General features: G+C 47.7%; 1 protein-coding gene across 2 annotated transcripts in view; it reads left to right on the top strand.

The window, feature by feature from the left end:
• The window catches only part of ptpn4a (protein tyrosine phosphatase non-receptor type 4a), a 53,430-nt gene extending 36,518 nt beyond the window's left edge, over nucleotides 1-16,912 (top strand). For both annotated transcript variants that reach the window (XM_076048521.1, XM_076048520.1), the window contains exons 8-27: nucleotides 108-228; nucleotides 818-905; nucleotides 1,308-1,396; nucleotides 4,364-4,427; nucleotides 5,201-5,373; nucleotides 5,696-5,764; nucleotides 5,850-5,984; nucleotides 6,315-6,476; nucleotides 9,932-10,091; nucleotides 10,181-10,264; nucleotides 10,422-10,478; nucleotides 10,567-10,723; nucleotides 11,457-11,623; nucleotides 11,922-12,012; nucleotides 12,135-12,196; nucleotides 13,385-13,531; nucleotides 13,962-14,090; nucleotides 15,737-15,885; nucleotides 16,032-16,167; nucleotides 16,256-16,912. In XM_076048521.1, the coding sequence (XP_075904636.1) occupies nucleotides 108-228; nucleotides 818-905; nucleotides 1,308-1,396; nucleotides 4,364-4,427; nucleotides 5,201-5,373; nucleotides 5,696-5,764; nucleotides 5,850-5,984; nucleotides 6,315-6,476; nucleotides 9,932-10,091; nucleotides 10,181-10,264; nucleotides 10,422-10,478; nucleotides 10,567-10,723; nucleotides 11,457-11,623; nucleotides 11,922-12,012; nucleotides 12,135-12,196; nucleotides 13,385-13,531; nucleotides 13,962-14,090; nucleotides 15,737-15,885; nucleotides 16,032-16,167; nucleotides 16,256-16,711 (2,696 nt within the window). In that variant the 3' untranslated portion in view covers nucleotides 16,712-16,912. The remainder of the gene's footprint in view (nucleotides 1-107; nucleotides 229-817; nucleotides 906-1,307; nucleotides 1,397-4,363; nucleotides 4,428-5,200; nucleotides 5,374-5,695; nucleotides 5,765-5,849; nucleotides 5,985-6,314; nucleotides 6,477-9,931; nucleotides 10,092-10,180; nucleotides 10,265-10,421; nucleotides 10,479-10,566; nucleotides 10,724-11,456; nucleotides 11,624-11,921; nucleotides 12,013-12,134; nucleotides 12,197-13,384; nucleotides 13,532-13,961; nucleotides 14,091-15,736; nucleotides 15,886-16,031; nucleotides 16,168-16,255) is intronic.
• Nucleotides 16,913-23,746: the final 6,834 nt, after the last annotated feature.

Below are 23,746 nucleotides of genomic sequence, written 5' to 3' on the forward strand. Positions count from 1 at the left end.
CTCTCGCATCGATGGTTGTAATGCCTCTTTGTGCTCTGAGGAGTGTTTCTCATTTTTGCCTCTTTTGTCTTTTTATTTTATTTTTATTTATTTATTTATTTTTTTAGCCGAGCTGGGCGACTACAGCGAAGCGGAACACGCAGCGGGGTACCTGTCAGAGTACTGCTTCATTCCCAACCCACCACAGGACTTCCACAAAGAGGTCTCCAAACATCACCAGCAGCACAGGTGATGATGATGATGATGATTATGATGATGAGTATGATTATGTATGTACTGATCATATACTGTACTCCTCTGATGTAGACAAACAAGAATGTGTGTGTGTGTGTGTGTGTGTGTGTGTGTGTGTGTGTGTGTGTGTGTGTGTGTGTGTGTGTGTGTGAGAGAGAGAGATTTAAACTTAATCAACCACACTCACACACTGGTTACACTGTCTGCGTTTCCATGACCCCTAGAATTGCGCAACCATTCTAGACAGCAAACAAACGTAAACAAACACGTAACGTAATTCTCGTAATTCTCGCGGGGACGAGATTTGACGAGAATGACGGCTTCTGCGCTTCACACCATTCAACGGAAACACCTGCAAATCACAATTGTACTTTGGCAAAATTATAGAAACATGGCTTTTATTTTGGAAGCGCAGCTGCTGTTAACGCTGTGTTAATCCACTGTGTTCTGTGCTCTTTGTGCCTCTGATCATCTTTGCCTTTGCGTTACGCCCTCATACGTGTCTTTAACACATCCTCTCTCTCCCTTTCTCTCCCTCCCTCTCTCTTTCTCACCCTGCTGCCGCCGTCACCTCCTCTCGCAGCGGTCTGTCTCCTGCCCAGTCGGAGTTTAATTATCTCAACACAGCACGCTCGCTGGAGCTCTACGGGGTGGAGCTGCACTATGCAAGGGTAAGTAAGCTTTTGTTCCCTGCGTGTCAACTGTCGCCGCTGCAGAATTACCTCCCGGCCAATCGGCTGTCGGTTACATTTGACGTGACGTTTGAGTTTCAACTGCATGACTTGCGGAACGCATGGCACTTTGGGAATGCCAAAAGTGCCGTGCATAAGAATTTCTTCTCTAAACTGTGTCTGTGTTGAGGAACAGGCACCTAATGGCAATAGGTTAAGTGTAAAGCTTTCTTAATATGATAATCAGTCGGGACAAAACATCTGGAAAGACATTGTTTTACTTCCTGCACATTGAGAGGATGTTAGTCTGACACAGGCAGAGATCAGTTTAGAGGGAGTCGCTCCCTGTGTGAGTATTTACACCTGCAACTCTTCACTCGTCCTCTGTCTCGCCGTCTTCAGGACCAGAGCAACACAGAGATTCTTATCGGGGTGATGTCCGCCGGCCTTGTGGTTTACAAGAACAGGGTACGGATCAACTATTTCCCATGGTGAGTGATGCAAAAAAAAATAAAAAATAAAAAAAACGCTTTTCCTTTGACTTAATTACACAGCAAGAAAGCCAAAGTTTGATCTGGACTTGTTGAGAGACCACAGCCATCTGTTTCAGTGATCCGAACCTGCGCTGTGGCCAGAGCGAGAACCTGGCAGCGTTCAGGTGTGAATGTGAGAACACGTCGAAAACAAAGCCTGGTTGGATAGAAATGAATGGAGAAGGGAAAAAGGAAACAACGGCTGACTCGGTGATCAGTTCAGTCTGAAATCAGAGGCTTCCTTTGGTGAAGCAGGAAGCAGGAAGCAACATTGGCCCGTGTTTCTTTCTTTGTCTTCCTTCATTCTGATCACATGTGGTCTTGTCGCACACCCAACTCCGCTCTGACTGCCACCACAGATTCCTCATTCTCAGGCGTGCGCTGCATAATATTTGGTTGACTCTCTCTCATGCACAGCGATTGCAAAGTGCCGCATTAATGTTTCAGACTTTGAGAATAAAACTAATAGAAGTGATTTTTGTTTCCTGGAAAGACGTCGGGCCCCGCTGCCTCTCCCTCCTAAGTCGTCCATTTAGCTCTTCTGTGCGTAATTCGTCTCTTGTCATCCGTATTTACGCCGAAGCTCGGTGCATTGATTTCTTTGAAATCTCCCGTAATTTGCCGCTGCGCCGCGTAACTGCTGCCTTGTATGCGTCGCTCAACTTCCAGTGAATTCTAAAGCAACGGCCGCTATCGGAGTGGAGAAGCTTCATGCAAACCTCTCTCTCTCTCTCTCTTTGATTACTTATCAAAAATATTCCGTCTCCTCCTGCGTCCAATCGTAACGTGCCATTTTCACTTGGAGTGAACTGGTCATGTGACCCTGTACGTCATGCGCGATGTACCTCTGTATTGATACGTCTGAAAAACCACCTCACGAGAGCATGAAAAGCTTTTAGCCGTATTTGAGAGTTTTTTTCCAAGTTGAGCTGCTTCCATGGCCAGTTTTTATTGCCATATTTAGGTTTTGCTCAATTCTAGGGGTCATGGAAACGCTTTTGCTTGCCCTAGCCCTTCGTGATGTCACAAATGGCACAATACCTCTCTCTCTAGAGCCCCCCTCTCGCACCCTCAAGCAGGTTTTTATTGCAATCCTTTGAGATGCCAGAGCAACGCTTATGGAAGGAAGTTTCTCTGTCAGCAGCAGGCTGTAAACAGAGGGCTAAACATTCAGTTTCTCTGGAGATCGAGAGTGACGGTTAATCAAGCAAGGCTTCTTCCTCCAGTCCTGGATGAAAAATAAAAACCCTGAAAATAAATACAATTCTGGCCCTAACTAAACCTCTCACTGGAGGAGGATGTTTGCAGTAAAACAGATTCAGGTGCCATTTTTTTTTTGTTTTTGTTTTGCAACAATGGTAATTGCACAGATCCTCTTTTTTTACCCACAAGTCTTCATCAGCAGAACACAATCAATGCAATGCCCCATATAGTGGAGACAAAGACCTTCCTGGAGCCCGTTGGCGTGCACATATCCGTCTAGTTGAGCTAAATTTAGCGTGCGACAGTCGTGCGTGCCCAGCAGCTGTTGGCGTCCATGTGTGTGACACACAGAGAAAGAGAGGGGGAGAGAGAGAGAGAGAGAGAGAGAGAGGGAGGTAATTCTCGACAGTTTCTCCATGCCACACACACACACATACACACACATTGATTTTTTTTTCCTCCTCCTTCTCCTCTTTATTCTGTTTTAAACAAAGACTCATTGTCTCTCTACATCTGCTCTCGTGTTGTCACACTGTTCGTCCTCGTCCCCTTTTTTCAGAGAGAGAGAGAGAGAGAGAGAGAGAGAGAGGAGAGAGAGAGAGAGAGAGAGAGAGAGAGAGAGAGAGAGAGAGAGAGAGAGAGAGAGAGAGAGAGAGAGAGAGAGAGAGAGAGAGAGAGAGAGAGAGAGAGAGAGAGAGAGAGAGAGAGAGAGAGAGAGACTTGTGCCTCCTTCCTATTCCGAACCGCTGCAGCCTGGCAAATAAGCCACACTTAGATGGGTCATGACTCACGCTCTGCTTAAGCATGTGTGCGCGTGCGTGTGTGTGTTTGTGCATGCAAGAGAGGGTTTTTTGTGTGTGTGTGTGTGTGTGTGTGTGTGTGTGTGTGTGTGTGTGTGTGTGTGTGTGTGTGTGTGTGTGTGTGTGTGTGTGTGTCTAAGTATGTAAAATATATTTAGCAGAGAGCGATGAGTCACAGCAGCAGAGCTCCGGGGAGGTATTATGTTACTCTGCAGCTCATCAGCAGAGCTCTCACTGCAGCAGCAGCAGCAGCAGCAGCAGCAGCAGCAGCAGCAGCAGCACATGTGTGGTCGCCCCATCCAAACACTATTTCATGCGTCTTCCTTCCTCAGAAGACTCATGATGCGCAAAGTGGACAGATTTATTCCAATAGAGCTCCTCTGCCGCGAGGTTACGTCAACAGTTGGGGCGCTGCAGGCTGTGTTTCATCTAGAAGTACAGCACAGTGTTCAAGAAGTACAAGTTTGTCTTCTTCTTTCAATCCAGACACGTCGTCTTGAAGGAAAGTTTGCATCACATGTGCCTTTGTCTGTGTCATTACTGTTATGATGCAGAAACAGATTTGGTCAAGACATGTCAGAATATATCTGTATGTATTTTCTAGAGATCTTGCCTGAAACAGATGTTTTGTTTGTGCAACGTAGCTGCACAGGCAAGCCAGCTAGCAGAAATAGCATCTATTGAAAAGTGGCATTTAGGTGCAGACATACAGTACCATCTCACTCACTGTATGGTTGGTGCTCCACTGATGGACTTTATACATTGACTTGAGACTTTATAGTAGATCCCTGCTGCAGACCTGCAGGTTTCCAGTGGTCTCATGTTTACTCTGGGGTGGAAATGAAAAAATGTCATATCAGTCGGCGACGGGTTGAGTATCTGTGCAGGTACTCAGTTTGTCTTTCTGTCTTCTTCTTTCAAGGTTAAAAATAGTGAAGATCTCCTTCAAGTGCAAACAGTTTTTCGTCCAGCTGAGAAGAGAACCGGTGCGTACACATTACACACTCACTCATGCATTCACAACTGCAGCTTGAAACTACAGCTTGTAAATTACCATTAAAATGGTAATCAATAATTAATGTTATTTCATAATGCTTACCAAGCATCACCTTGGTAACCATTATGAAAAAACATTAATTATGAGTTACTCTTGATGTGCCCATCATGTTTAAACGCTGTCGCCTGCGTCCGCTTCACTTATTTGTGTTTGTTTTGTGTTTGTGCTCTCTCGTAATGACACATCAGCTGAGGCCACGTTTGTGTGTATAATCGGTGTCAGATTAACCCCCTGTGGTGCGTGTGTGTGTCTGTGTGTGTGCGTGTCCTGCTTGATTCTGCTTTAATCCCCCCCGCTGTGTCCTGCATCCCTGGAACCCGTTGTGTTCCTGATGAAAACAGAATGACAATCAGAGCGACGGCACATCTCTGGACCGTCAATACCTTCTTAATGCTGCGACGGCACATCCTCCCAGCATCCATCACAAAACGCCCCTCAGTGTCTCTACACAGCATCTCTACACAACTGCGTGCAGAGTTATATGTTGTTCCAAAAAGGAAATCTTTCATTGAAATGTGGCTGCAGCAGCATCCAGGCTAATCTCTCTAGCTGCAGCCATTGTTTACAAATGGCATCAGTCTTCTTCTGTGGTTCTTCACAGCAGCTTGGAGCGGTTGCTCCCAGCTCAAGATGGATTTCAGGGTTGAACCTGGAGCGATTGGACTGATGTGTTGATGTTCTGTGTTGCTGTGTTGTGAGCAGAATGAGACCCGGGAGTCTCTGCTGGGCTTCAACATGGTCAACTACAGGGCCTGTAAGAACCTGTGGAAGGCCTGCGTGGAGCACCACACCTTCTTCAGGCTGGAGCGGCCCATCCCACCGCAGAAGAACTTCTTCGCTCACTACTTCACCCTGGGCTCCAAGTTCAGATACTGGTCAGAAGAGACACAACACACACACACTTTGTCGAAATTTTAGAAACATTGCTTCTATTTTGTGTGAGAAACTGTCATGGAAACACAGCTAGTGACATGTGCTTAGTCATTTTTAAAGTTACAATTATTTCAATCACCTGCAATGGTACCTATATCATCTACTTCCTGTGGGGACTAAGAAAAACAAATGAAAAAAAAATTCAAAACACAAAATTCAGTACATCAAAATGATTAGTTTTGCACATCTTCACATTTGTTTTTTTGCACATTTCTGTTTGGGAAGTGAACGATTGACGGTGGTCTGTGCTGTGTTTGTGTGAAGCGGCCGGACGGAGGTGCAGTCTGTGCAGTACGGGAAGGAGAAAGGCATCAAAGACCGAGTGTTTGCCAGGTCATTATTTACTCCCTGATCCCGTGCATCTTATGTCAAGTGTTTGCTCACGTTTGCGACGACTGACTGGAACGCTCGCTTGCAGATCTCCCAGCAAGCCGCTGGCCAGGAAGTTGCTGGGCGGGACCGACTGGGAGTCAGTCAGCAGGAACAGCCTATCAGACGAGAGGCTGGAGACGCAGAGTCTGCCCACCCGCTCCCCGCCGGGGACGCCCAATCAGTGAGTGTCACAGTTCACATCGGGTCAAAAGATGCAGCAGCACTTTGAATGTGGTCGCAGGAGGAATCTGCACTAATCCATGGGCTCTGTTCTGAGTCTTTGACTCATTAAGCCAAAAGAAGTTTTATCTCGTCCCATCAGCTCTGGACTCACTTAAAGTTATAGACAAATGTGCCCTTGGAAGCAAAGTAAGATAAGGTCCTAAAAGACTAAAAGAATAAAGACGAAAACAAAAAGAAATGCAATCCCATTTCCCCAATAAAATTGTATCCGTGTCATCCGATTCTAATCAACACGTGACTGTGTGATTTGTTTGCTCTTGTGCTTCAGGAACTCGCTGTTTGTACAAGAAGGTACGCGACTACGACCGTCGTCTGTCGGCCACCTGGTTGATCATGTGATCCACGCTTCCCCCAGCCTGCCCGTCTTCTCGTCCAATCACAAGTCGGCATCGTCAACGCAGGCCAACAGCATCAGCTTGGACTCCACGCCGTAAGTTTCCACCCTTCCGCCCTTCTACCCTTCATTTTTTCTGCTGTTGTTCAAACTCGACTCACTAGCAAACAAACAGAGCCGCCAGCCACAACAGCCTGGCCCTTCAATCCTCAAGTTTAATTTTACTCATCCGTGTCAGTGCCACGCTGTCTGACTTTGCTGCTGAGTGGGCTCTTTTTTTTTTTAAGTGTCTGTGTCTGTGGCTTCTCCCAGCAGTTCACACCCTCTCCCAGCGTCACTCGGCTGGCCCCATTCAGAAGATGAGCCCTTTGAAAAACAGCCCCGTTAAATGTGTTTATAGCGCCGTAGCAGTGCAGGGAGGTTGCACAACAGGGCTGAACTAGAACTGTGTGTGTGTGTGTGTGTGTGTGTGTGTGTGTGTGTGTGTGTGTGTGTGTGTGTGTGTGTGTGTGTGTGTGTGTAATAAGCCATTATAGAACTGAGATTAATCCCAGTAAGAACTTCATCAAAGTGCTTGTTTTAGATTGCAGCCGCCTCAGAGTGGAGCAGTCCACAGAACACCAAACTCTTACCAGAGTCACTTTACTCTCAGCAAACTCCACAGAAATGATTAAAGTCCACTTAATGTGCTGGCTCTGGGTTCCAGACAGTAATGCGTCCAGTTCTGGAAGTCTGCACTTTGTGATGTCACACAGGGCTGTTGGTCACCTCACCGACACTTCTCCCAGGTTAGCGGACACAGGCCAGATGTGTCTCCTGAGCTAACACAAGGCTAAATATGCAGTTTTCCAGAGATCTGTAAGTGTTATTTGCATTGTTAAATCTTGTGAGGTTGCGTCACTGGATGAAGGATAAAAATCTGAAAAGTGACGGTAACACAGGAGCTTCCCCTCAAAGTGAAAATATGATTATACAGCAGCTTGTTGTCCACCACTTCACCGTCTGATCGCCAACTATGTTCTGGAAAAACTGCACAGGCCTTGGGGCCGTAGGTGCTCTTGATCTGTGGCTTGCTCACACACACACACACACACACACACACACACACACACACACACACACACACACACACACACACACACACACACACACACACACGCAGCAGAGCTCCATGGAAGCTGTGTGCGCCTCAGTCCAAAGCTGGCAGGACATGGAAAGGGAGAGAGGAGGGATGGAACATTTCTCAGTTGGAAATCAGAGTGGTTAAGTAACATTACAGTGGTAGTTCCGCTGCTTAGCTACACATACAGACGCACACACACACACACACACACACACACACACACACACACACTCAGAAACACACAGAAGAAAGCAGGCAGGCCAAGTTGTTGTCTCATCACTCTGTTCCGAGCCAAACCGTGACATAATCACCTGCTATCTCATCTGCACACCACAAACACTCCCTGCACAGTCTTTCTTTCTCGGCTGTGTGTTTTGTGCAGTACTGCAGATCCTAGCAGCCATTCGTTTTAGCAGTGACGCTCTTCAGTCGTTTAGACTCACTAAAAAAAAATCTGTTAACTTTTCAGGTTATTTTTTCTAATATTCAAAAAACTATGCATACTTTATTTGAAAATAAAATACAAAAAGAAAATATTAGCATTATGCTTATTCTCATCATGCCCTTCTCAAACCCAGTCGTCCACCCAAACACTTTGCTGGTCATTCTAACTGTGGCTGGTCAGCAGCTGTAGCAGGAGAACTCTCCGACGTTGTGCTTTTTCATTTAACGCTGCCACATTCTTCCACGAAGCATCGCGTCCGTTGTCCTCGGCAAGCTGCTAACTCTCGGAAGTCACATGCTGCAGGGCCTCTGTTCTACCTCATCGTCAACAGTTTGGGGTGCCGCCATTTGACTGTGTTTGTGTGTCCTCTCGCTCCTCGAACATTTTCCTCCAATAAAAACCCAAGTTTGGATCGGCCTTCCCTCCCACAGGCCACAGTTATACAGCGTTCGCTCCAGACATGAGCAATACAATACAAGCGTAGCCCTTGGACGATCTCTCTGTAATGTTCCGTTTTTAAGTCGGCCGCAGCGAAAATGAGCCCTTTAGCCGACCGCAGCGAGTCACGGCGACGGCCGCCGACATCCAGCGTCTTCACTTTCCCCCTGCGCGCTCAAAGAGACAAAAGGTGCAATTAAAGGATGCGTCTCAACGCAGCTGTGTGCACGCGGCAATCAGCTTCCTTTTGGAAGCACAGGCATAAACAATATATCGTTGTGCAGGAAGTGACCCCTTTGTGATGTCACAAAGGGCTCTGCGACCTCAGAGGAAGCCTTGTCGTTGCCTCCCTCCAAACAGGTGGAGGGTCCAACAGGGCATCGATTTTTATTTTTCTAGCAGGAATCTACAACTGAGGTCAACGCTGTGGTGTTCTGGAGATCTGCACAGCATCATCACAATTATTTTCTGACAATTTAATGTGACCTTTACAACCGTTTCTGTTGTTCTGGGACAAGTTGAACGGGTTACGACTTGCCACTAAAACCGTTTTTTTATTCAGTTCCGTCTCAGTCGTGTCTGTCTCAAATGTGGCTGGCGGCGGTGGCCCAGGATGGAGAGATCCCGCCTGCCGAGCCGCAAGAAGCCCCGACCTCAGTCTGACCCACAATAAATGTTCAGTTTGCTGCGTGTGTGTTTAAGACGCAAAGTGGCACCAGTGGCAGCAGCCAAAACAAAGGCAATGCTTGTTGACTGGTGGTCAAAGCCCTGAGGAGTGGGCGCACACACGCACACACACACACACACACACACACACTTAAAGACATAGGCCCAGAGTGATGTGACAAGCTTTTACCATGATGCAGCTGAAAAGCCTTACCTGACCGACCGTGCACTTTCCTCGTGCACACACACCGACTGCCTTTTATTGTCTGGATGATGGGATGGGGAGGTGGGGGTGGGTGGGTCATGTAGAGGGGGTTGTTTTCCTACCTCTCCCTTCTTTTATTGAGGTTAATGCATTCCGACTAACACAGAGTGCCATTAAGCCTCTGTGTCTCCTGCAATCTCTTTCTCTTCTGTTTCCCTTTTTCTGCGTTTGTCTCGTTTTCCTTTTCCTTTCCTATTTTCTTTTTTTTTTGCCACATAGCTAGCGTAGCTCTTCTAACAAGCAGGACAAGCCTCTGCTGGAGTCGCTACACTTGTCCCTCAAATATGTGCCCTTGGCTTCTGCTCTGTCCGAGATGCCGGGTTGGGCCGGGCCGGGCCGGGCCAGGCTGGGCCAGTCCGGCAGCGTGTCGTCAGCGTTTTTTGGCCTCTGTGCTGTGATTAATGAGCTTGTTTTGTAATCTTGCAAAGTCGTGATTAAGCCCGCACTTAAAGGTCTTCGTTGGGTCTTGATGATGAATATTAAGGCCACGAGGAAATATTACACAACTGGAGTGTAACCGTTCGACTCTGTGTGTCTCAGCAAGATGTTGACGTGGATCAGAACTCAGCAGCTTCTCCTCCTTCCTTCCCTTCCTCCTCCTCCTCCTCCCCCAGGTCTCCGGAGGGGATCGACAGTCAACCTCCTGCTCTGCCCCCCAAGCAGCTGAGCAGGAAGACCCTGAGTCAGATCATCCAGGCCCACTCGCAGCAGAGCCTCCTGGACAACCACCTCAACGAGATGTACGACGTCCCCGCCAACACTGACAAAACCACGGTCAGGACCGAACAGGATCGATTTCACATCCGTCCCCTTTAAACTCTGCAGAGTGAATAACAAACGGCTGTGTTGTGTTTGACTTGCAGCTGAACGGGGTCGTCCCTCACGACAACCTGGTGCTGATCAAGATGAGGCCGGACGAACACGGACGCTTTGGCTTCAACGTCAAGGTGAGAGAGCAGCCAGCAGCAAAGACTGACACCTTTGAGCAAACTGCTTCCATCCATCCATCATCCATCCATCCATCATCCATCCATCATCCATCCGTCCATGGCAGTGACTATGTGCCGGCTAACTGCTTGTATCTGCTTGTTCTTGTTTCTCCAGGGTGGCGCCGACCAGAAGATGCCCATCATCGTGTCTCGAGTGGCTCCTGGGACGTCGGTAAGTCTGCAGCTGCAGTGTCTCCTGCGATGGACTCAAAACAGCGAGTTGGCCTCACCGTCTCCACTGCACTCACCCCCACCTGCAGGCTGACCTGTGCGTGCCGCGGCTTAACGAGGGCGACCAGGTGGTCTTAATAAATGGGCGGGACATCTCGGACCACACCCACGATCAGGTGGTCATGTTCATCAAAGCCAGCTGTGAGAGCCACTCCGGGGAGCTCATCCTGCTGGTCCGACCAAACGGTGAGTTTCCTAGACTGGCGGGAAGGTCAAATGACGTCCTTCAACATTCCATCCATCTATCTGTCTGTCTTTCTGCCTTTCTTTCTATCTATCTATCTATCTATCTATCTATCTGTCTATCTGTCTGTCTGTCTGTCTGTCTGTCTGTCTGTCTCAGTGTTTGTCATGTTGTTTAATGCGAACCTGTTCCTTCTCTGTGGGAACAACTAATCTTTGTTCACTGCACCCTGTCCGAATTTAGAGATGCATGAATCACCACCTGGTGAGCACACGAGTGATAACGGGCTGGATGTTGGAGAACTACTAAAGATTAACAGCCTCCTCTCGCTCCGTTTGCGGCGTCCCGAGTCTAAAGCTCCTCCACTCGTCTTCTTTCTGTCCATCTCAGCCGTATGCGATCGCCGCCAAAGTGTTTCCTTTAATCAGCGGCGGGAGGAAGTGGGAGGAGGAGAGCTCCTAAGGATGATGAAACGTGGAAAATTCTTGGTATCTTAAACTGGGTCATAAAGGGATTTATGCATTCCATGGGCTCTTACGTCAGGGGAGATGTGAGATTGCGTCAGATTGCGATGGAAAGCCGGACCGTTTGATGGAGCCCGACTCGCGGGAGGTTGACTGTTAAAGTCCTGCCATGCCGGCTGCAGCCCAGCCTGCCATCGTTTGCACAGCGACACATCTTCCTCCTGCTGCCTCTTTCTGTGTAAACAACCGTGCGTGTGTGTTTTCCTGGCAGCCATCTACGACGTGGTGGAGGAGAAGGCGGACTCGGAGCCTGATTTTCAGTACATCCCTGAGAAGTCTCCTCAGGATCCCACCCAGCTGGACCAACACGCTCTGAGAGACTCCATGGTGGTGCTGAAGGACGGCCTGGGCAGCGGAGCCATCCTGGCACAGTTTGACGTGAGGAGACACATTTCCTGCTTCGTTCCTCATGTCGCCGAACACCTCGTGGTGTCATGTGATATACACTTCCAGCAAATCATCCCAAATTGCTTGAGAACTGACCACGCCAAAGTCATTTGTGCTGACAAATACTGAAAACAGATTTTTTGGTTTTGTTTTGCTAGCACGCCTACTTTTGTTTTCCTCAAAAGCAGGAGCGCGAGCCGAGCCGCGCTTTCCAGACTGTGATTGTTCTCATCCGTTTGAAAATGAATTTGCCAACTCTCACGTGAGCCCCTGGTTGCTTCTCTTACAGCAACTGTACAGGAAGAGGCCGGGGATGACCATGCTGTGTGCCAAATTACCTCAGAACGTTTCCAAAAATCGCTACAGAGACATCTCTCCGTGTACGTCTCCTGGTGTCGCAACACAAAACTTTTCCTTCTCTGGTTTTCATTGTCTCTCTCCTCCTACCGCGCCGTGCCGCCTCACCTCCCTGTCTGTTGTCTCTGCCTGCCTCCCTCTGCAGATGATGCCACGCGGGTCATCCTGAAGAGCACAGATGACTACATCAACGCAAATTACATCAACGTGAGTTGATTCCTCCTCCGCTCTTTCTCTCTTTTCATCTCTCTGTCGATACCAGTGCCTCACCGAGGCCTGCTGGCTGGCTGACTGACTGACTGGCTGGCTGGCTGGCTGGCTGGCTGGCTGGCTGACTGACTGACTGCTGGCTGACTGGCTGACTGACTGACTGACTGACTGACTGGCTGGCTGACTGGCTGTCTGACTGACTGGCTGGCTGACTGGCTGACTGACTGACTGACTGACTGGCTGGCTGACTGGCTGGCTGACTGACTGGCTGGCTGGCTGGCTGGCTGGCTGAATACTGACGGACTGGCTGGCTGGCTGGCTGACTGACTGGCTGGCTGGCTGGCTGGCTGGCTGGCTGGCTGGCTGAATACTGACTGACTGACTGACTGACTTTCTTCCTGGGTGGTCGCTCCTTCCAACCGCTCAGAGTGCACGTCCGGCGGCGGTGGTGGCAGCCACACTGGTGAATGAATGAACCACATGAACCACACGAGCAGCAGCGACCCAGAGAGTTAAATGTGTCAGTCAGGTTAAGTTGACAGGAGTGTGTGAGTTTTAAAGGGCCGGTTCATTTTAAGAGTGAACATGTTTTTTAGTTTTTCATTCATTTTGCCTCCCTCCCGTCCTGTGTGTACAAATTACAGCCCCGTGTAGTTAAAACCTTCAAGTGGTCGTGTTAAACTCGCGGTTGGAGAGTCATTAACTAATCAAAGACAAAACATTTTTTGGGGGGAGCTTAAAGTTTTCCTTTCAATGCTTTTTACGTGGTCATGTATTGATAGTTTTTGTTTTAAGTTAATTATCTTGAAAGTGTTTCACGCTGAGTGAACCCTGACAAGCTCCGAGTCAACTCTCACTGAAACGATAAGAAAAAGCAAAAATAAAAAAAACAAAACCCTGCATCTTTTGCACTGAAGGCGTCTCTCCAGCTCATGTTTGATTCAGTGAACGATGAGCTTTGTGGTGTCATTGTTGGACCATGCGACCAAGGCCCGCCGTCTGTCACTGTACGTTATGAATTTGGCCTGATCAGGAAAAACCACCAACAACAAAAAGCCCTGCAGCCCAGTTTGTGATAACGGAATGAAAAAATGTAAAACTTTAAAAAAAAACGCTTCCAAACTTAAAACCTTCCTGAAATCTTGTAGCGTCACGCTGCTCTGCTCTGCTCTTGCTGTGCTGTAGATGGAGATTCCTGCCTCCAGCCTGATCAACCGCTACATAGCGTGCCAGGGCCCGCTGCCCAACACTTGCTCCGACTTCTGGCAGATGACGTGGGAGCAGGGATCGTCCATGGTGGTCATGCTGACGACGCAGGTTGAGAGAGGACGGGTAGGTGGACTAGTTACTGATATTTATTGTGCACTACTAGTCAAAAGTTTGGACACTCACTTCTGACTTCATGGTTTTTCTTTCATTCAAGACATCAAAACTACAGTATGAATGAACACATATTTAGGTATTTAACAGTTTATCAAGTAAAGAAAGACACATTTCTTTCTTATTGCAAGATAAACATTATTACACAAACTGTTAATTTTCTTACAATTTATTTTATTTTTTTGCATCAATTTCTCTCTTTCTGTACTTTGTACTCAGTCCACTTGTTGCAAAAATAATTCAGTGCAGTGTTTGTCAGGGCTAAAGTCTGACCAAAGGTGTTGCTGACTGAGTGCTATTCTGCAGCAGGAATTGACCTTTGACCCCGAGGAGAAATGGAGCGGCCCTGCCAAGTTAAAGTAAATATTGACTGTGTTTGCAGGTGAAGTGTCACCAGTACTGGCCCAACCCAGACAGTAGCACCACCTACGGGGACTTCACGGTCACGTGCCATAACGAAGAGGGCAACTCGGCCTTCCTGGTCCGGGAGATGACGCTCACGCACACCCCGGTAAACACGCACACACACACACACACCACACACACACACACACACACACACACACACACACACACACACACACACACACACAAACATGCACGTGCAGCCGGGCAGGCTTTGAGGATCAGAGAGAAACGGGGAAAGTCCGGTGGGGGGATGCAGGATGTGGGATGGCGAGGGACACCGACCCCACAGGGTTTTGGGTGGGGGAGGGGCCCCGGCGGGGACGAGCACTCAGAGGAGGTGTGTTTCCATGGCGACCAGTGTGGGCTGTTCTTTTTCTGGATGCTGCACCACGCGGGGCTTCGTATCAGGAAGAACCGGTCGCCATGGCAACCCCCCCCTCACAACCATCCAACCAACCAGCCAGCCAGCCACTCACTGTGCAGGAAACAGAAGAAGGGCGAGAGAGTGAGAGTGAGAGAGAGAGAGTGAGAGTGGGATGGTGACAGTTCTCCTCATGACGCTCACAGCTGTACTTTGGTCTTGGTGGGTGAACATATTGATTATTAGTCATGTTGCGTATGGTAATGTGAAGTCGAAAGGCTAAAAATCAAAAAGTCCTCCTTAAATTTATTTTTAACCTTTCTTTTTTTTTTTGCCTTATTCATGAATCATCCATGTCTTCTGTAACAGTCAGTAAAGTCCTGTAGGCTTCTGTAACAGTACAAAAACTAAAGTAAAAGCTGCACCTTTTCATTGAACATGTTCTGGTATTCATTTGCAATTTTATTCCTGAAATTAAAAACGACTCAAACGACGACACAGTGAAGAAACTCTTCCGACGCTCAGTGGCCGGAGCTCAGCCCCCTGTGGTTCAGCAGCCGTGAGTAGCGGAGACCCCCGATGTTTCCGCCTCGTCCTGCTGATCTCCCGCTGCGTGCGAGACCCCTCCCCCCTTCCTGAAAAGCCCCTCCCCCCTCCCGAGACCCGAGAGTCCCTCCCAGCGTGTTGCCCTGCCTGTCGTGGCCTTTAAAATACATTACGGCTGTCGAAGGAGGCAATTAGCATTCTGCTCCGCCTGTGATTGTTGCCATGGCGACGGATGTGTTGCCATGGCGACGCGGAGAGGACATATTAAAGAGGAAGAGCTGTGAGTCACACATGAAGCGGTGGTCAGCAGCGGCGGCGGCGGCGGCAGCGGTGATGTTTGATGCTTCCCATGAGATGCTGGTGTTGACGTCCTCACCGCTGAGTGCAGCTCCGTCGCTGGCTGCCACGTGGACGCTCTTTACTTTTGATATCAACCGCACCATCTTTAGATTCCACCATCCGGCAGAGGAGGAAAGCACAATGTTGAATGAGCCAGAAAGCCGCTGCTCTTCACGCTCTTTGTTCTGTAACATGGTTGAACGGGCGCAGTGCCGCTCAGGTCACACAGCTGGGAGAAAGTCTGGTGCAAAGTCACCCTGGGTCGAGCTTCAGCTTCTGGTTTTGTTGCTCGCCTTGTGTAGTTTGTGTTTATAGATTTGACTTTGCAACTTTGACACAAACTCAGAACTATTGCCACAAAATCAGTCAAAAACAGTTGAGTATCTTAAAATATTAAATGTCTTTGCCATCATTTGCCATGTAGAAATAATAATAATAATAATAATTATAATCATGATGATGATGATGATGATGGTGATGTTTTCCCACCCTGCATTGCCCAGACTGAGCAGCAGAGGGAGCTCACTCAGATCCAGTACCTGGCCTGGCCGGACCACGGCGTCCCCGACGACTCCACTGACTTCCTGGACTTTGTGGCTCTGGTCCGGACCAAGCGGGCCGGACAGGACCAGCCCATGGTGGTGCACTGCAGGTAGGAGTCTTTATCTCTCTCTCACTCTGTGTGGTGGACAGACGGACGGACGGACGGACGGACGGACGGACGGACGGACGGACGGACGGACGGTTGGACGGACGGATGGATCAGCTTCTAAGTTGTTTGGTTGTCTCCTGCTGCAGCGCGGGCATCGGCCGGACGGGCGTCCTCATCACCATGGAGACGGCGTTGTGTCTGATGGAGAGCGGCCAGCCGGTGTATCCTCTGGACATCGTCCGCACCATGAGGGACCAGAGGGCCATGATGATCCAGACGCCTGTAGGTGGCGCTCCTGGTTGAGTCCGTGCTGCTGCTGCTGAATCTTTGATGTCTGAAAATCCCTCTGTGTCCTCCGCCTCCCTTGCAGAGCCAGTACCGCTTTGTGTGCGAGGCCATCCTGAAGGTCTACGAGGAGGGCTTGGTCAAACCACTCAAGTGCGCCATCTACCAGCAGAGAGAGAAGGCAGACGAGACGAGGCCGGAGGAGACAAAGGAGCAGCAGCAGAAACCCGGCAGCGAGGCGGCGGAGGAGAAGAAGGAGGGCGAGGAGGGCGAGGCCCCGGCGGCGGTGGCGGTGGGGGCGGAGCTGCTGGAGGGAGGCCTGGACGAGGAGGACGATGACGATGAGGAAGTGGAGGTGCTGGACGTCGGGGAGGTGACGGAGGAGGAGGAGGAGGAAGAGGAGGAGGAGGAGGAGGAGGAAGAGGAAGAGGAGGAAGCAGAAGAAGAGCCCAGCATCGCCAGCGTTGCCAGCATGACCAGCGAGGCCAGCGCGAACCTGGAGGCGGAGCCTGAGCCTGAGCCCGAGCCCGCGAACCCGTGACCTCTGCTGGGGTCGCCCCCCGGAGAAGAGAACAAAAGCACTGTTGCACTTTATGCTGATTTCAGAAAAAAAAGAAAAACACGAAATTAAAGGACAAATGAACAAACTTCAAACAAACGTGGGTAAAAAAAAGAGAGGAAAACCCAGCTGTGTTGAGTAGGTACCAGTAGGGGGAGTGTCGTCTGTTCAGGGTCAAGACAGGGGGCAGAGAAAAATATTCAAAGGATGAAATGATAGAAGTTTAATAGTATAAAATGTGGATGGGGAGTTGCTGTAGTGCCATAAGTACGAAGGGGAGGGGCTGCCCCACCGTGCTGGATCGCTTCCCCCTCCTGATTGGTTGTCTCCAAAGGGCGGCCCCGCCCCCTTCTCAGCGAGTCTGCCAGACGGACCTGCCTTTTTTTTTTTTCTTTTCCTTTTTTTTAGTGTCCTTTTAGCTGATAAAGAGATATTACCTTATCTTTTTTTTTTTTGTTTTTTTGCTCCTCAGAGAAAAAGTATTTATTGTGTTTTAGTTTGTGTCAAACCCTGTCCACTGAACAAAAAAACAGAAAAGGAAAAGTCTTGTACGTTTGTTTGTATGAATCTAGAGCTTCATGCTTTCCTGATTAAATCTTAGCTAGTTTACGTAGTGCGATTCCTCCTCTTCTAACTACTTCCTGGTTGCTTTTTGCTTTTTTGTGACGGGCGGGAGGGGGGTTAAAAAAAAGCAACTTCCTTTCTTTCTTTTTATTATTAATTTATTGTAATTTTTTACCCTTTGCTCAGCTTCCTCTTCCAGCTTTCTGACAGCACAGACTGACGGCTGGAAGCGCTTAACGTGTCTCACCTCTTGTCCGACGCCACTCCTCTTCTTTACTCCTACTTTGTGTTCTTCCTCTGAGCTTTGCAGACCACGCCCCCTCGCTGCGCTCCGAGCGGGTGGGGGTGGGGGGTGATAGCTGGTCGCCTCTCTCTCACTTCTGCATCCATCGTCGACGGCCGGCAACTAGGAAAAAAAAAGACATATCGCTCAAGATGAGAATCTTGTCGTAGAAAGCGAACAGAGAGGCTCCACTAGGGCGCTCCCTCGCTCGATCTCACAGTCGGCTGATGAGTTTAAGAAACGGGGATGAGTTCAACTCACTTGTGTCGGCTGAGTGAGTTGGATCCCTGCTGAAGTGTCCCTGAGCCCGACACTGGCAAGTAGAGCCCAGCCGCAGCTGACTGGAACGGTGCAACTGGGGCGTTTTTCAGGATGGCAGGAACCAGCATCGGGTCGCAGGCAGCTCGGTCGTGGTCACGCGTCACATGATGCTGATGAGAAAATGAAAGTCAGAACTTTGTTTTTTCCCCTCTGACTCTCCACTGCCCCGTCCGTGTGTTTGAACACGTGGTCTCTTTTTGTTTTTGTACTCTTTTGGCATCGGTTTGGATCGGTCGTCCTTTCCTAAACTCCCTCTCCTCCAAACGCTCTGTCTCTGGTGTCAGTGGGGTAGGTCAAAGGTCAAAGAGGCGGAGCTTCAGAGCAGGCGTTTCTTGTTTTGACTCCCGACTGTCCGGCAGGCAAGCGGCGGCACAGACAGAATATTGGATCGATACTTCTCTTTTTTGATTGCCCCTCCTCCCCCAATGGTGGTACTAAATTATTAATCTGCAGGCTGACGTGTTGAGGTGCGTGTAGAGAGGACTCCTTAAAATGTTGCCATAGTACACCTTGTCTTTTGAGTTTTAACTCAGTTTTTTCGAAGGTGTCATCATCATCATCATCGTCTCACTAAAATCCTTTGTTTTCCGCGATGTGCTGCTGCCGTGGATTCCTCTGGAAAAGCCGTGTGTGTGTGTGTGTGTGTGTGTGTGTGTGTGTGTGTGTGTGTGTGTGTGTGTGTGTGTGTGTGTGTGTGTGTGTGTGTGTGTGTGTGTGTGTGTGTGTGTGTGTGTGTGTGTGTGTGTGCGCTCTCACTCTCCCTCCGCTGTTTCCCTTAGTTTGTTAGCTGTCTGGTCTAAGCCTGCTTGTCCTTTAACTGGAATTAAAGGTTGTGCCCTAAAGCCACAAACCCGTCAGTCTGACCCGAATTTTACAGCATAAAAGATGCATAGAGCACCAAGATTGTTTCTGCTCTCCTTTTTTTTTAAAGCCTCATCCGTGGCAAAAGCCTCCTCTTTAAAAGCGGCTGCGTCATGCTTGAGCCACACAGAGAGGTGGGATGAAGAAGGGAATAATAATGATAGCAGCAGCAGCGCTCCTGTTTTTGCTCGCCCTCCTTTATTTTTTCTCCTTACATCTTGGATATTACCGCCTCTTCCCCTCCGCTCCCCTCAAGGGAAGAAAAAAAAAACAAAAAAAAAACGGCCAACAAATCTCTATCCTTCTCTCAGGCAACATCAACAGAGCCCACGCAACATCCACACTCCATTCTTCTCATTGTTCTTCCCCAGATGCCTCTTGTTTCTTTGGATCGTTTTGCACGGATCCCACTCGGCTCACGCACGGCCTCGAGGCAGAGCGCTGGCGCGTCTTAGCAGTAGCGCCGCCTCTGGTAGCGCACCCCCTCCCACAGACAAAAAGCAAAGGCTGGTACCTGATGACTGACAGATTCAGAACCCCCATTAACCCGATTTTTTTTTTTTTGTTCATTTATCGACCAAATTCATGAGGGCGACTATTAACAAGTTCAAAAACAAGAAAACACTGAATCTTGGCAAATTACCGACAGAGAACGAGACGCTGGCCTCGCAGGGATGAGTTAATCATTAATAAACAGGGAGCTGCCGGCGCTGAACAGCGTGTCCGGTCCAGCAGTGCTGCAGCCTTGTTGTCGGCCCGTTCACTGGTACTGTGTGTCTGAGCGTTTAAGGTACGGATCAAAGTTAGTCTGGAAGAGTGTGGACGCGAGGAGGGCTCGGGGGGGCGGCGAGGGTGTTGTATTGTTGTAAAGATGATGAAATGGCCCTAGTTGAGTTAGATAAGGAGAGCACTTTGTTCAAGGCAGAGTGGCAGGTAGTGCTACTGATTTAAAAAAACAAAACAAAACAATGATGATGATAAAAGAAAAGAAAACGTTGCAGACGAGTCAGAAAAGGTTGTTGTTTTTATTGATTTGTCATTTTTAGTTATTGTTTTAAAAAAAAAGAAGAAGACCAGTAGGGAACAAGACAAAATAACTCCTAACTACACAGTGCCACTTGTTAATTTTGTGTAAATAATACTAGATCATGTAAATACAATGTTGTATATGAAAAAAATACCTTTAAAATAAAAGGGAAAATCATTTGTGAGCAGAAAGATTTTTTTTTCATTTATTTTATTCTCGCCCTTCTTTCTTGGATGATTCAAATGTGACACGAATGGTGTGTATTTCAAGACTGCTATTTCAAAAAAAATCTGTTTATTTTGGATGGTAATCCATAACAGCGGGTGTATATAGTGAAACACAAATTAATGAGAAATGTTCAGCCGTATTATACTCTTGGTTAACTCCTACCTGTGTTATAAAAAGAAACCCCTTTGTCCTCAGTTGCTTGTTTTTATTTTTTATTTTATTTTATTTTATTTTGTTTTGTTTTTTCTTTTTGTATCGTGGTTTTACAGTGCTTTGGACATGTCTTTAAGCTTGATTGTGAACAATTAAAGCTTGTCTGTCAAAGCATGGAGACGTGGCCTCAGACCACTTTGCTTTTCCAACACCGTAAGTGAGGTTGAGCAGTGCATGAGCAAGCGGATGAGGAAAGATGGGAACAAATGGCTGGTTTTCATCTCGAGATTAAAACTGCAGAGTGAGATGGAGCCAAATTGGCCTGTCAAATACAATAACGCTGACTAAGAGCACGGCTCTCGGAGAAGAATGAAAACATGTTAAAAAGTGTGTTTTCAGGGGAAGGACGTGGTTGAAAACAAAACCTCTCTGGCAGATTTGTCACCAGTTGACCTAAAAGATTTATTATAATGTCAGATGATTTGACGGACTTAATGCAGTTCTTTTTTTGTTTGTTTTTTTTTTTTTTGTTTTTAGCGTCTTTCATTGCTTTCAAAAGTAGAGGCAGCAAAAGAAGGTGTTTTATTTCTAGCACGTACTACTCATGCATGCTTCATCTGCCACTGTGCTATTCATCTTAGCACGGGAATCACATGGGGGTTGCATTGTTTTGCATGCATGAGTAAAGCAAACCATCTCATCACAGGGTTTTATCATTCATCATTTATCAACAGGGACGACAGGAAATGCAATAACATCACTGTCAAAGATCATCCTTACGCACCACACGCCCACTCTGGTACTAAAAGCTCAGTGACCTGTCAACCTCTTCAGTCGAACTATTTTGTCTGGCTGCACCCGAAGTAACAAGTAGGGGGTGCTGTTGTCAAAAGGAAGTGGTTTTCATTGTGAGACCGAACCCCAGTAAGCTGGCACACACTATCTGGTAGTACTCCTTTAATAAATGTTCAAGACGGTATGTTATGGATCAATCTTCAGTTTGAAAATAAATAAATAAAACAATTTCAATTAATTTTTACAACCTTTATATTACAAATCATTGATTTATTTTCAGTTTAAAGTCAATAAAATAAACAATACAAAAATGTTTCGTCTTTAAAGGGTAATATTGAAAGAAAAAAAAAAAAAACCCGAAGAAATAAAACTGTATATAGTGTCATTGAATAACGGCTTCAAAGACGAGGACCCTGTCCCTTTAAAAATGCTAATCACGTTTTTGTCAGGGATTTATCGTGACGTCACATCCTGGGAAAAGCTTTTGCCTCCTACTTTTTTTTTTTTGTTGTGACCTGCTGGGAGAGAATTTTTATCCAGTGGCGCTATCGAGGTCGCAAAAAACGACCTGCGGGAACGGAGGCTCGGAGTTTCCACGGCGGAGAGACACCGAGGGCGGATGTTTGGTTCGGTTCGACTACAATGCAAGCGGACGGGCTCTGGCCGTGAGTCGCTCCGAAGAGGTCTCGGTAGGTCTCCCCCCACTCATCCAGAACCTCCGCGCAGCCACAAGTGGCCAAGCGGAGCAAGTGTATGGGTCGGTCGGTCTCCATCTACTAGCGCCGCGAGTCGGAGGAGGCGTTTGTTTTGAATCACGGGGCGCTTCGGCGAGGCCGGAGTGCCCACTCGTGCCGCTCTCGCCCCACTCGCGGCGGTTAGCGGGTAGAGCGAAACAAGCGCACACCTGTTGCCTGCCTCCGTTTAGTCCAGGTACTTTTCAGGCCTCGGCGATGTAAAAGTGTGAGGCTCTGGGTGGAAAATTGCCTCCTTCCCGTGTGGCCGTCCACACTAACGCGTTTTAATCACCACCTTTTCACCGACTTTTTAGTCTTTCCTCTTCATGTTTCGTCGATTTCAAACGCGATTTTGACGGCTCGCTTCATCTCATCCACTTGTGTTTTCTGACACGAAATCGTGAGTAGCTAGCATCGTGCCTTCATTTACACGTAAATGCACGATATGTGACATTATAAGTTGTATGATATCATTAATATTAGATATAGATCAATTGTTTGCAACGAGGAATACCGACATACAATACAAGTGCCAGTAACCCTCGGTTTAGTGTATCGTCATTCATATTATTATTCGTGTTGGTTTGGTTTTTCATCAGTGCTAATGACGTCACGAGGGAGTAAATAAGGTCAAAGCGGTGGAATTATTGCAGGTCTTCATTTGGTCTTAATTGGCGTTAGCTGAACAAACGCGCCTCGTTTATGTTTCGAGGTTGATTAATAAGATATTTGCAGATTTCTTTACTAGATTAGATTTCTTTACTTTATGTATGAACTCAGTCATGACGTAATCAGCATCTATTACAGGAGGGATGCTCCACCTTGCAGGAATTTATGATTTTATGACCGTTGACGTTGTGCGGTCTTCACAACTCTTGCAACACAACTATTTTGTCCCATAGTGACGCCGTTTGGTCACGGCTTTTCCCTGTTTGTCCATGATAAAATCTAATCTAATCTTAAAACAAGGACACTTATTTATTTTATTTTATTTTACAATTCAAGATGAACTTTTTCTGACCCCTGATGTTCTCTTTCCTCCCCAGGTGTTGCTGTGTAACCTCCCCTCTCCTGCACCATGCTTAGTTTCCTGCGCAGGACGCTGGGGCGGCGCTCCATCCGGAAGCATGCCGAGAAAACGCGCCTGCGGGAGGCCCAGCGGGCCGTCACGCACATCCCTGCGTCTGGGGACGCCAAGTCCGTCATCACCTGCCGCGTGTCCTTGCTGGACGGGACGGACGTCAGCGTCGACCTGCCGGTAAGAGCCCTGTGTGTGCTGAGATGTATTAGGCAACGTTTGGTTATCATGAACTGTGGATGTTTAGCACCGGACGGATCGTTGGAATGTGAAAAAAATGAATTTTGCAGTTGTGAAACATGCAGGGAATAGTAGCTGAGAGTTTTCATTACCCGTAGAATTGCGCAAAACCTAAATATGGCGATAAAGAACCGCTGATGGAAACGGCTAAACTTGGAAAAACCTCTCAATTGTGACTAAAAGGCTTTGACGCTCTCGTGAGGAGGTTTCGCAGACGTATCCATAGAGAGGAATATTGCAATGCAGTGTCATGGAAACACTTTCTTTTTTTTGCATGTACGCATCACCGGACGTGACGTACGGGGTCACGTGACCAGTTCACTGACCAGTGAAAATGGCGTGATATGTTTAGATGGAGGAGGAGGAGACGGAATATTTTTTTTTTTACAAGTAATCAAAGAGAAAAATACAACAACCATTCTTGACAGCTAACAAACGGAAACAAACAAAAGCAAACGAAATTCTCTTTAATGTGGCGGGACGAGATTTGAGGAGAATTACGGCTTCACACCATTCAATGGAAACACCTGCAAGTCGCAATTGGACTTTGTGGAAATTTTAGAAATATGGCTTTTATTTTGTGAAAATCTGTCATGGAAACGCAGCTGGTGAGTGCATGCACGTGAAGTGTTATAAATGAGAAATCATTTTATGGCACACTTATCAACCTCTTTATGACCGACTTTCAAAGGAAGTTGGTGAAACATCTTCGCCATCTGCTGAACACGCTGGT

The sequence above is a fragment of the Nelusetta ayraudi genome, unplaced genomic scaffold (genome assembly GCF_046127955.1).
Source record: "Nelusetta ayraudi isolate G7.1 ecotype Tasmania unplaced genomic scaffold, CSIRO-AGI_Nayr_v1 ptg000102l, whole genome shotgun sequence".
NCBI classification, from domain to species: Eukaryota; Metazoa; Chordata; class Actinopteri; order Tetraodontiformes; family Monacanthidae; genus Nelusetta; species Nelusetta ayraudi.